Here is a 14,146-nt window from a genome sequence, read left to right as displayed (position 1 = left end):
GACATTGAATATTTAATATGGCTGGTTATCTCCTCTAATTATTTTACTGTTAAGTGCCCATTATTTTATGAAAATTCTCATAGCCTGTAAGCCATAAATACAACATTATTACCGTGACAACAAAATTGGTTGCTTAAATCTTTTCATTAATAGAAGGGTATACATCCACTGTTCTCAGTGGAACAGCTGGTTCTGTTTACATCAGGGAACTGTTTCGGAGAGCATGCGATTTAATTTATTACACCTCCAGTTCAATATTAATCAATCTGTAGCTTAATACAAATTACATTCCACTAGCTTCATAAATTACAGACGTATAAACCAGCTAAAAATGAGTCTTCTGTTAATCACTTCCCGAGCCCTGTCCCCCCTTTTCCCAGTCACATCCATGCTGAAAACAAAATAAATAAATGTCAGCTGAGGAAGAGGAAAGGAGAAGACAGTGATGTATGGAGGAAGGAGGCACCACAATGATGGGGAGGAGGAGAGGTAAACAGCGACCCCTTGTCTGTCACCCGTCTCACCTGTGGAAGTCTCTGGGATAAATCAGTGAAGGCTGAAGGGTGAAGAGCAGAGTTTGCCATAAGGTAAAGTGTGGAATCATTGACCATTACAGAACATAGATACATAGAGGAGACAGGTCAACAAGAAAGTGCAGAAAGATTAAAGTCTACTCCAGGCTTTCACTTACGGTGGTGAGATTTTAGTTTTACCAATTAAAAAAAAAAAATGAAAAAAAAAAAAAAAAAGGGATTTCACAAAGTTTAGTTTGTTTTTGTGCGAATATTAGAATCCAGCAGCCAGTCTCAATAACTGACAATCGTTATAAATATCGCTAAGTGGCCGGATGTCCCCTTTAAAATTCTGACTATGTTGTTGGAAGAATTTATAAACGAATCTTTCAAACAATGACATTCAAATATTTATAGTTCTGCTGTAACAAACCTATCATTTGTAATTGGGGATGGTTCCCCGTTAACGTTATAATATTTTAATTATTTAAATGCAAACTTTTGAGAGAAGTGGTTATTTGGGGCAACATTAGGTTAACAGCGTATTACTTTACAGATCCTTTCAGTATGGTGTCTGCAAAACTATTGGAGACCATATTTGTATTATGCACCAAAAAAATTAATTAATTAGCTGCTATCTGTTTTTATACATCTCTTTACGTTATTAGAACATATATTTTTTTCATAAAGTATTGAAATACCATAAATACAATTCACCACCCCCCACATGCACAAATATCTGAATATACTTATAAACGGGGCTCGTCAAATAGTGTCTCTATAAACTATAATCTTATTGGATAAGCAGACGAACATGGTGCACATCGCTATCTAATTGTGTGCGTTATATAATATGAATAAGCAAGTATATAAAATGTCTGTTGTACAGCAGATGCTTATGAAGGATTTACCTTTATCACAGCTATCTCCCGTGTAACCAGCGTTGCACTCACAATAGGCCTTCTCTAGGCCGGACAGCCTACATTTCCCATGCTTACATTTGAGAGACTGGCAGGGGTTAAACTGCTCTTCACTCTCATCACACAGAACCCCCCCATAGCCCTGCGAGCACCTACAGCTATAGGAAAAGGCATTGATGGGCAGACAGGTGCCGTGTATACATCTGCAAGAGAAGGAGAGAAAACTTGTAATGCATGTACCGAACATGTAAACATGGGCGATTATAAAGTACAGTATATAAACATCATTACATTAATATCCTGTAAGAGCAGCAGTGACGGGATTACAAGTGGGATGGATAGAGCTGCAGCCTCTGGCTCTAGGCCATCGATTTCCTACTAACAGACATTGGTGCACGAGTGCCTATCGCAGAGGACATGTACACTATGGAGAACAGAGTGCACAGTTGCTGAGCCCCAAGACTTAGCCCACTGTAATAAAATTTGGAAGTCTAGAACAACCTGTTCAACTTTTACGGCAAAGAATTGCCAGAATGCCAGTAAGGGCATAGTCTGTTTAATTGAAAATGTAAACTCACCATTGCTTTGTGCTGGCTATTGGTGGAACAGGGGTTGACCAGACAAAGACCATAATGTTTGGGACGGTGTTCTGCCCAGACAAAAGTCATTCTAACCTACCACTGCGCATTCTAACCTACCACTGCGCATTCTAACCTACCACTGCGCATTCTAGCCTACCACTGCACATTCTAACCTACCACTGCACATTCTAACCTACCACTGCACATTCTAGCCTACCACTGCACATTCTAGCCTACCACTGCACATTGGGGTACTGGAACAAGATATAAAAGCTGAGAACAAGGCATATAAGACTATTTAACACACTAGTCCTACATCTGGAAACCATCTCATGCTACTAGTCTCCACTACCAGAATACTCCCTCTTTAAAAATGTTTTAGAGAATTTCACACCCTTCTCAACAATTACAATAAACAAATAAATTGTCTCCAACTATATACTGCACTTCTGCCAAGAGGAACATATGTGCTAGGTACTGTGAACATCTTTCAGCTGGGAGCTGTCAGAGCAGCATAAATTCATTATAAAATGCGATAGGCTCCAGGATGCAAAGGCTACAACAAATCTGAAGTTGAGCAAGTAGTTAAGAATTGATAAGAAAAGTTATGCCAGAACCTAGAAATCAGAGATCGTCCTCAAAGAGATAAAAGGGAATGTGCACTAGACAGAGATTTATTTGTCTACAGCCAAAATATATGGTGTTGTTCTCTAAACGTCTTCCAGCAACAAGAATGATGTATCATTGGGATTACAATGTTCAGTCGTCTTAATTACATTTATAAGTGCATTACTCATGATCTACATTGGTGTGCTACTAAAACATCTTTAATATTAAATGGAAGTATGTTGTTGTGGCAGCTTGAAAAATAATAACACAGGCTATTATGAGCTCTAGAATAAAACCACTCTCCCAGTAACCAATGTAAAGTTAGAAAATAACCAATTCATGAACAATAAGTTACTCTGACCATGAGCAGAGCGAGAGCCTCGGAAGGAGGACCGGACTCTCCCACAGAAGAGCACATTAGAGGCAATCACAGCTCATTACCCAATGACATGGTTGGACCTACCAAATACAAGAAGTGTAATGATGTTTTCCTGACACTGATAGAACATCACAGATGCTAACAGACATATTTTGGTAATGGGAAGAAGCTTCCTATGTGCTATTCTTACATAAACTAATTTTGAGAAAAATAAACACACAAGTGACTTGAACTTCTCCCAGTCCATACACACTTTTTGCTTTACTCTGGGTGCCCTAAGCATTAAAACAGTTCTAGGTGCTTATTCCTCCTAATACTGATCTTCCAGGTACATCAGAGTCAACTACAGTCTAGACAAATTGAATTTTCTGTACAGGACAACAAGGACACTGAAGTTCTTATCAAATGCATCCATCATAGAGCATAACAGCCCCAGCAGCCCATGGAAACATGAGGGTGACCCTATACATGAAGTATTAGCATTCGCTATTGTTAATGTACGCTGTCTATAAAAAACATATTCTGTTACTTTGTTCAATAATTGGAAGCAGCAACATTTACATATAATATTTACTCCCCAACAAAGTCTGCTTCATGGAAGGCTGTAAGCCTTGTGATTGGTCTGTACCTACACGTGTGATCTATGTAAATCACTGGTGTACAGTAATACAGAATATGCTGCCACTATATAAATGATTATAAAAGAGGACTGGGAACACCAATAATTCAGCCCTGGTACAAGTGGGAACATAGATGTAAAAGCAAGTTCACACAGTTCTGCTGCAGTTACAACATTCCACCCAGTGGGGGCAGCCTACCTATGGGCTGAACCAACAGTCATGGGATGTACTCACGTCAGGTGACGTGTGATACGTAATCTATATGCAGTATTTGCTTAACAAAATTGAGTTGGCAAATATTTAAAGTACATTTACTCTATGCCCTTGGGTAGCATAGTCATTTAATAACAGAGTTTAGCATAACTAAACCAAAGGAGCAAATGGTTTCAACTACTCCTTGGTTACTACTACTCAGTTGTCTGTTTGAACCATGTCTAGAATTGCAGGATGTTACAATGTATCCACATGAAGGACATACTTATTTCCCAGGCATGGGTCGTTGGATTGTTGGTCGCAGAGTGGCCCTGTCCACCCTCCCTCGCACTCGCAGGTAAAGCCGGATTGGCTTGTAGCCAGACAGGTCCCGTGCGCGCAGACTTTTTTGTGGCAGGGCTCACAGCCAGGTACAATTCCCGCTTGCAAATTGAATTTCTTAAAGTCCTGCAACTCGCTATTTATGTACAGGTTCCGGATGCAGCCTTGGAAGTTGGTTCCGTTCTGTCCAGGAGACTGGCGTAATACTGCAACATTGTTTTTCATGGGCATTCCTGCAATGTCAATTAATAAGGAGTGTAAATTTGAATACACAACATAAACACATCATCATCAGCTATTTATATAGCACCACTAATTCCGCAGTGATGAACATCAGTCCCTGCCCCATTGGGGCTTACAGTCTAAATTCCGTAACACAAACACACACAGACTGAGAGAGACTAAGGTCAATTTAATAGCAGCCAATTAACCTACTAGTATGTTTTTGGAGTGTGGCAGGAAACCCCCACAAACATGGGGAGAACATACAAACTCCACACAAATGAGGCTCATGACCTCAGTTCTGTGAGGCGTAAGTGCTAACCACTGTGCTGCCCAAAATACATTTCAAGCGTTACACGAATGACATAAATAAGAACAAAAATGTAAAGTCAAATATATTTTAAGAAAAATAGTAGTTTGTAGGAATGGGAACATAGGAGAGGTAAAGAATATGTGGATTTTAAGCTGCTGTTGGACTACAAGTCAAACCTGTTGTGTCATTCCAACTCTCTACTCGTGAGCTTATTCACTGCATTAGAGCTTAGGAGACTGCAGTATAAATACTGTTAGTTTTTGAATCTGCTACAACAATTTTGCAGCTCTCAGAAAAAATAAAAATATCTGCAGATTATATTATCAACTAGGCGATTTGCATTAATATAAGCGAACATTTTCCTTAACTCTACTCATAGGTTCATGAAACCTCAACCAACCTATATCAAAGTCACAATTACTTTTTAACAAATGTTTGGTTCCATTGGTCTTAATAAAGGTGCATTGTTATTCGTTACGTATATATCTTTATACTCTATATTTATATGTATCTATTGTGACAGACCATTGCTGCAGGTCACAGATTTTATAATGGATGCAAATTGCTATAATTTGGCCATATTTAATGGTGCAGAAAGTCTATGGGTCAGCATTGTTCTGCGTTATCTATAATTACCCCAGCAGTGAAAGGTGAACACTATAGAAGATTCTCGTAGTGTCTGGAAGTTCTGATCAATATACTTTAACGGCAGTGACGTGTGATCCAGAGGTGAGAACACGTATTAATCACGGAGACATGTGCTAAGTAAATGTGCCTATTAGTGGCATGACAAAGCAATATCTTTTACCTCCTACATAAAGTGGGGAGTCGGAGCCGAGAGAAGACTGCTTTGATAAATTAGTGATGGTCTTCGGGTTTCCTCCATCCACCACCAATGACAGAGTTTGATCCAGGCTAACAAGTTCCACAATGTGAAAATGACCATCGTTTATAGTCTCAACACTGTAACAAGAGGAAAACAATAGGTTTCAATACACCATGAAGGAGGCAGCTGCATAAATCATTGGGTTTAATAAAAAGCACAATAAACTATATAAGCATTGCTTAGAGTGCAAGGAAACATATTTCCACCTATAACAAGGATACTGTAATAGTAATACATGCATAGGAACTGGGTGGCAGTAAACATGATGCACTAATATAATTTATTTCCAGATGATACGACACCATAGACACAGCTTTCCTGTGCTTATGGTCCATAGCTGCAGCCTGAACTTTATAGTAGAGCTCAGATTCTACTGATTTGATTGAATTTACATTACAAATATGACAATAAACAAGTGGGTTTTCATGAGTACTTTTTCCACGTTTTATTTCACTCTGTGTATAGTTGTTGATAAATGTTGGTGTTCTATGAAAGAATATTATACCATCAGCAATCCTTACCCTCTCTATTTTACTCAATAGAGTAAATGACAGAGCTATAAGGGGTGATCACAGCACCGACATTAACCCATATTATTTGTAATTCTTGGTTCATACAGGACGCCCCTCGGTCTGTGCTAACAATGGCGTCTTCTCTGTGCAGTCTATTTATTGCTAGATGGAAAGCAGCACAGTAAGTGTCACTCTGTGTAACCACTGCTGAACCTGCTGTTTTATGGCTTCGGCTCCATGGTGTTTACCTGATTTATTAATTCATTCATTAGTGGTGTTGCTACGCACATAATAGGCCCAATCAAGTAAGGACAATCCTTCCCAATCACCCACTAATGGCAGGAAGAATTACTGCTTGGGAAGCGGACATTAGAATGGGATACAGAGTCCATGCAGCAGATTGCCAAGTCAAACAGAGCATTATGGGAAAGCACAGTGTACTCAAGCAGAACGTGTAAGCGATGACTGATCTACTGCTGCTCAGGGTATGACGCCTAATGGGGCTTGCCACCTTCAGATAACTTTAATGTATTGGGCTTTAACACATATCCTTGTGTAACCTTTACTTAGTACATTGCCTTCCATGTGTTTATATAACCAGCCAGAGGTATTTATTCTGGATACAAATGTACACAATGCAGACAGCACAACAGATGCACACAGACAGCATCATAGCCCAAAACGCCTCTGCCTGATGATGTATAAATGTGTCTGTAAAACACAAAGGGGGGCTAAACAGTAAAAACAATGTATTTGGTGAAAGCTGCAAAAGGACACATTAATTTCACCCGAAGGTGGCTAATTATTTAACATGATATGTTAGGTACTCTAGTGCGTTAGATAGATCTCTCATTATTATGTGACTTGTCTGAAACCCACACACACACTCTGTAGGGACCCATACTAAATATAAGACAATGAAGCAAAGGGCTGGGGAAATAAGCAGTAACACATACACAAGCCAAGAACCAATAGCAGATGGGTAAACATGTGGAAATAATCTGCAATGTCATTGTGTGTTGCATAATGAGGTTTATTATTGGGTTTGTGAATGAGAAGTTATGTGAAAAATGTAGATAAGGGTGAGTGAGCGAGGACTGGTGCGGTCTACAGACCGCGCCAGATGTGTGGCTAGTGTGAGTCACATCACACTACTGCACCGTGCCTGCGAAGCTGCATTCCGCTGTGTTTCTGTTGTGCCATGGCCAAACTGTGCTTATGAAACACCTAGGAAACAGAATTGGTGTATTCTGTGTTGCGGTCATACCACACTAGTTTCCCTCCATCACCAACACTAAGCGTATATTAATCACCCGACAATACAGACTTTATTTCCGAACTATAGCAAACATCAGTGTAGTGATTACACTCCTGCCCCTCTCCTAGAGAACTAAACCTTATCCATCTGATTACTTTCTCTGCCATTCATTATATACCTCTTTCATCTCATAATAAAGTCTAGACTAGGCATAGCCATCTCATGACATTAAGACACCACAAACATACTGTTGTCAGAAATGATTTGGTTAATATATAACTTTCTTAATATAATTATAGTCTACATTTATGTGCCAATGAATACTGATGTTAATAAAACATCACCTTAGGTAAATGATATAGGTATAAGGTCACATTTTTTTGAAGAAGGACAAAGCAAAGACTTGAGGGACGAGAGGGCCACGTGGCCCCCAGACGCAGCCTTTGACATGCCTGGTCTAGACTGGTGTTTCACATTCTAAGCATGTCTTTAATGTCATAAGAATGTAACCTAAGCGGAAGTATCTGCTCAACACATTGAAATAAATGGAGAGGGCAGATTAACCAATCGTACTGACATACACACCGTTCACACCAAGCGGCTGTGTTAGGTAACTGCCCTCTGCCCAGCGCCAGTGTAATCTCACCTGTAGATGGCAGATATGGGGTAACTGCCAGTGTCATAACTAACTCGCACTCTGCCCCGATAAACCTCCACTGCTACAACGTCCTTCTCACCCTTGTAGAACAGGATCCCACTGTCCTCATCTGTGGCCACCTGCGAGGGATACAACATAAACGTTAAGGGCCGTTTATAATGCTTAAAATAAACTCACAAAACTTGAACTTTCCTTGGATGAAGTCCAATGATTTTAACATATTACTATACAGAAACTAAATGTAACATGGATCAGATCCCCAATACTTGTAAAGGTCCGAAATTGTAGGGCGAGTGGGAGCCAATGTCTGTCCCCCGTGTCTATGCCTCTCCTGAGAGAGAGCCATAGACACCTGCTTGCCTTGAGGAATGGAGCTCGAGACCGTTACAGCCATTGGAGGACCTGATTAAATCCACCCAAATCTATATTTAAAGCTTCAGGTAGAGTTCTTCTTTAAGTAGTCCCCCTGTCAGTAAAGAAAAAAAAACATTTGATTGCAGCAGTTCACCTGGTCTGATCTCTTTTACTTGATATTAGCCAACCATGTCTGGATAATATAAACATCATCCAAGTAATGTCAAAATAATGCAGTGTTCACTTTATCTATAACATACATACAGTTAAAAAAACACATACATGTGTTTTATGGAGTTACATGACAAGTATTTTCTTCTACTCTGAGATAGATCAGCATCTGTATGATATTAATAAAAAAAGAAAAAAAAAGATTTCTGGAGCAGCAACAAAGGATCCCGTTTCATGAGGAATTCCAATGTGTTCTACTTATTAAAAGTCCCCTTTATGTGCAGCAAAGATTAATATCTAAATAAGGGTTTTATTGCAACAATGATAGAATTATACAGATATCTGATAATGTTAAAAGTTCACACACGGGCATCATCTACATATTAATAACGTTCTCTGGTGTCTGGGTAGAACATTTGCAATTAATTATTGATTGGATGGGTGGAAGGTATGTGGTAGTTGGGGGAGATAACGCACAGATAGAACATTTGGATGATGCTGTTTCAGTGTTTTCCAATAACCAATTGATAACATTAGTACCTGGTGTCACGATTTTCCAGGCAAAGAAAAACACATTTACTTATTAAGGCCATGAAAAAGCTAAGTGCAAAATGATCATCTTTGTGTTTAAATGCTGTAACAATCCAGCAAAAACAGGCTAAGGAGCTGCATAATTATGTCAAATATCCTCTGCATCAGGGTTCGACAAACCCTTGGTGCTAAGGCACCGTGGCTCTTTAATACTGGGCCATGATGCCTAAGTCCCGGGGAGTCTTGCGTGGATTAGGACACGTGTCCTTCTCCTATTGCTGTGTCACGCTGCCCTTGTTATTTGTGGCCGCAGAAAACTCTGTATTGAATTATTCATAATGGTGATATTATTTGTCACACTGGTTTGTGCAACATTTTTGCAAAAATGCTGATCTCTATATTTACAGTGATTATTTTGAGCACCATAAGATATTTTAGCACCACTTCTAATTTACTAAAACAGAAAGACACCATGCCCACAATTAGCTCTAAATACAGCCTTTTTACAATTCCCTAATTGTATTGAATGGGTTTTGGAAATACTGACACTTGAGAGTGCTGCTTACACTGTAGAGTCGCGGCATCATCTGTACTAACACACAAGGATAAATAACCTCTTGATGTAGGAGTTAAACGGAAACTCTATCCAGATGCAAACTTCTCTTATGTCCAACTAAGTTGTCTCTTAAATCACATGCAAAAACTTGACCCCTGTTTCCATGGTTGTGTGAATGACTTTACCGTCTTAATAATAAGCTGATATAACCAATCACAAAACAGGGGAGAGGCGGTTCTGCACCACTGAGATAGTTGTCAAGGTCTTGCATCTTTTTAGGAAGAACTCTGTTGGATTTAAAATAAATCTGCAGGTGGTAGGGTCTTCTAATGTGCATGGAACTTGTGTTAAAGGAGATGTGACATCACTATGAACATTATTACTAGATAACAAGACATTTGTGAGCCAACACTAGGGCACAACTCTGAAAGACAAAAGTAAATAGTCACAGGCTTGGAACATTTGCAAAGATGAGCTGTAAATTCTGGATTACTTTGTGCAGGAAAAACAATTACTTGTGAGAACGGATGGAAGGAAAACCTGTTAGAAAATAGAGGTGGCACAGACACAGTACTAATAAAATGTCTGAGTACTAACCGCATGGATTAGGAAGTTTATCCTCAAGGAAAGATTAGTTATATAGACATTGAAAAACGTCAGTGCCTTCACGTTCTCTGCCATACAACCAGCACAACCGTTTCTAAAGGTATAAAAGCCGACTTACCTGTACTGAGATGTTGGACTGGTTGCGTATCTTTGTAGAAGGGATTTGGAGAAACGAGTCTTTGTTTATGAAGTTGAGACTTGTGAGTTTCTCACACTTGATCCCTTGATATCCGGACACGCACTGACACGAAGGGTCGCTGCCCTTCACGATGCACTGTGCTCCATTCTGACACTCAAAATTATCACATGGACTTGTACGAGGTAATACCATGGGGAGCGGGAACTCGCAGAATAATCCGCTGAAACAGTGGAGGATTGTAGGTTATCATTACGTACTTACACTATCAAGGCTGGTCAGTATATGTTCATGGATGTTAGAGAAGAGATAGATTAGGCATCATAATAAGATCATGCCACATAAAACATGACAGCGGTCTAAATAATGGAGAACCCAGACGTCTCATATCCTTCACCAGACTGAAGGATCAAGTCCAATTGCCGCTTCAATATAGATTCCACTGAGGTTCATGGCGCATGGCTAGTATGAGCCACACAGTCTCTCCTGATTTATTGTGCTAAACCATGGCCTGATGAATTTACCATTACATAGATCATTGTATTTTACTTACATCAAATAATCATGGAAATATGATCATGCAGTTACTAGGTAAAAACAATGATATTGTAGGTTCAGTTGATCATTTACCTGCTTGGAGCCCTGTACTAAACCTAAACATTAGATCTGATTTAAATGTTTAGTAGCATTAGATATATAGTTTATTGTGTTTGATGTGTGTATGTTTTTTTCTGATTTATTCCTTAGGGGTAAATGTATCAAGCTGCGAGTTTCTGGCTGATTTCAAAAGTAAACATGTTGCCTATAGCAACCAATCAGATTCTAGCTTTCATTTTGTAGAATGTACTAAACAAACAATAACTAGAACCTGATTGTTTGCTATAGGCAACATCTCCACATTCAAAACCAGACAGAAACTCACAGCTTGATATATTTACCCCTTATTATTTCATGTGGACCGCTTCATGGAAGTACTGTAGTGATGATGTAACTGCATCTATCCCTAGTTTTACTGCAGGACCTGACTGGGATAATTAACATTCAATACTGTAAAAATGTTTATTTTCTGTTTGCTTTGTTCAGAAATCAAGCATTCGGGATCGTCCTCTAGAAATCCTGCCCCTCATACTCCATAAACTGCAGCCACACATTTTATTGTTCATTTAATGAACAAGAACGTCCCACCTAGACAGACTTATTAGTTTAAATCCAGAACAGAATGTTTTGATTAGGCATTTAAGTTTTTAAAGTAGCCTTACCTGTATCCCTCCGGGCACACACATGTATAGCCGTTCACCGCGTCCGTACACCGCGCGCCATTCCGACACTTGTGTTCCTGACAATCGTCATAGTCAACATCACAGTGGTCACCCACGTAGCCTGGAGTGCACTCACACCTAGAAAAATCAATAAATATATGTTTTTCTATCTCTTGGATGTCTGGTAGAGTTATGTTGATGTTGGACAGTTGCAGTTACATGTTATTAGCCAGATATAGGTTGTGTTTGTACTGACAGAGAAGGGAGCAGCAAGCGCCCTACATGGAGAGAGGTTAATGATAAGAGGTATTTACAGTTTGCATTGGGCTGTGATTACTGCCAACATCACCTTGTACTGCTGTACACTTACTTGTATCCCCACTGCATCAGGATGCACTTTGAGTCGTGCTGACACGGGTTGACGTCCTGGGAACAAAAATCCAGCTTTTCTTCACACAATTCCCCTGAAATATAGCATATGAAGAGTGACTATATGTCCTTAGGGCCAGACTCCTTGTATCTGGTAATTACAGAGCTTCTAACACACACATTGGACCAAATGAAATCATCTATAAATATGTAAGTGAAAGTTTTCATACCAGGACTGCAGTTAGGATATTACACAACCTAAAGTCCATTTGGCCATGTAGAAACGCGACCCACGTAAAATGTGAGCATATCTTAGATATGAGGTCCCTTGCGCTGACAGAGGAGGGATATTGGTGTTAACGTGTAACTTCTGATACACACTTCCACCAAGCTATTTTGAGATGCGTCCGATTTTGACTGCCACAAACTCTTACGTCTTTTAGAACGTGTATTTACAGGTCCCATAGGCCTAGTGTACATTTCTGAGTTGATGATGATGACTGCAGCATTTCTGCGCTGGATGCATCTATACAATACACATCATGTTGTACGTATCTTAAGATACATGCAATTGAAAATATAGAGCAGACAGCCCCCCCATGATCAAAATGTATCTCAAATATGTAGCTGCAATAAGCTTCCGAAACTTTTACATATGGACGCATGACGGGATTACCTCTTGTATATGAAAACCACAAACTGTTTGGTGTAATTTTACCCTGGTTGGAACTGTACTTGGTGCAAACACATAACCCTCTACAAAGCTTGTCTGTCGTCATCCAAACGTTATATTGTGTAGCCTAGTAACACCGCTGAGATAACCACAGTGTTTACACTTAACTAAATCATTGCAGTTATTGATAACTATCCAGACAATATTCTCTTGTGTATACCACAACTAACACGGTCCAGCTACATCTCTCTGCTCTCGTGGGGAGCAGAACACACTTGTTATGTTCATCTGGCGCAGACGCTGCTGAGCTTGAGCTGAATGTATCTCCAGACTCATCCAACTCATATGTCCACACGTATACATGCATCATTTCCTACATACGTTAGTAGCGTGAATGACCCTAAATCTCTATAGATCTTAGTGACTTTAATCACACTCATGCATGTAATAATTGCCCCCAGGATATGGCACAGGCCTCTTACTGTGTGTGATAGATGGGGTGGAAGGCAGGAAGCGCGCCATTTACTACTGTACTGAACAGCGCATTTGAAATCATGTTTTATGTACGACCATAAACCCGTTAGCTCTAGCTCTCCCTTAAGGCTGTTTTGTGGCCTGTCTTCTTGCAGAGAAAATATCCTTTTGGATTTCTTCCCAAGGAGCAGTTGTTTTTCTGATAATAGGAAGCAAACATCCCTTGGTTTGCTTGAAGTTGGTGTTGCAGTACACTAGGTTATTCTGACAGCTTTATGTAAGACTATGCTGAACGTTGAAGGAACACCTGCTCCACTTATCCCTTGCCGCTATGTACTGAAATCCTAAACGGAGCTTTTTATGAAGTGGAATAATGAACTTAGTGCAGCAGCATGCAGTCTCACAGAACAGCCTCTGGATTAGGAGACTTTGCAATAGATGACTTGACTCACATGAATTCTACCTTGCGGGGCACTTTCATGTTACTTGATAGGACTAGTAACATAAAATATATATTACCGTGTGCTCTCCTCACCTGCACAGCAGCCTGTGCTAACAACATCCCTTTTAGATACAGTAATTATTCTACTTGATGCCTAATACCGCTGCACAGTGGTTAGAACGTTTTATTTCAGGAATCATGAAAGCATCACATTACAAATGATAAAAGCTTTTAGAACCCTGTGTAGTTCCCCGGCTGATAGACCCAGGCCACAGAACAAAATATATTCTACTGAAGGAACAAAGTTCCAGCAGACAGAGTTGAGAAACCAAAAAGGTAAAGAAATTTAAACACAAGTCTCTTGGTAAATAAAGATAATGGCGGTCTGGTATAAAGTGTGTTAAATTGTCAATATTGTTTTCTTTTTAAAGATATTCCGAGACATTTATGTAAGGTGGTGCATAGGCAAGAGAGTGCGGGAACCCATAGCGACCAATCAGATCATTCTCTCATATTTATAGTACACTCCAGTAAATGAAAGCCAACACCTTTTTCCTGTGCAGCCGGTTTC

At 39.7% G+C, this 14,146-nt stretch overlaps 1 protein-coding gene across 7 annotated transcripts in view; it reads right to left on the bottom strand.

The window, feature by feature from the left end:
- Positions 1-14,146, bottom strand: part of SLIT2 (slit guidance ligand 2) — a 216,233-nt gene that overhangs the window by 2,268 nt on the left and 199,819 nt on the right. For 6 of the 7 annotated variants that reach the window (XM_075194716.1, XM_075194717.1, XM_075194718.1 and 3 more), the window contains 7 exons: positions 11,988-12,081; positions 11,618-11,755; positions 10,341-10,581; positions 7,993-8,123; positions 5,499-5,653; positions 4,100-4,388; positions 1,424-1,635 (listed from right to left, as the gene is read on the bottom strand). In XM_075194716.1, the coding sequence (XP_075050817.1) occupies positions 1,424-1,635; positions 4,100-4,388; positions 5,499-5,653; positions 7,993-8,123; positions 10,341-10,581; positions 11,618-11,755; positions 11,988-12,081 (1,260 nt within the window). Of the gene's footprint in view, positions 1-524; positions 557-1,423; positions 1,636-4,099; positions 4,389-5,498; positions 5,654-7,992; positions 8,124-10,340; positions 10,582-11,617; positions 11,756-11,987; positions 12,082-14,146 lie in introns of all 7 variants that reach the window. The other variant, XM_075194722.1, reaches the window with a different exon arrangement.

This window comes from Mixophyes fleayi, chromosome 1, assembly GCF_038048845.1.
Source record: "Mixophyes fleayi isolate aMixFle1 chromosome 1, aMixFle1.hap1, whole genome shotgun sequence".
NCBI lineage: Eukaryota > Metazoa > Chordata > Amphibia > Anura > Limnodynastidae > Mixophyes > Mixophyes fleayi.
The sequence above is the reverse complement of the archived record's forward strand: the minus strand, read 5'-3'. Positions and strand labels throughout refer to the sequence as shown.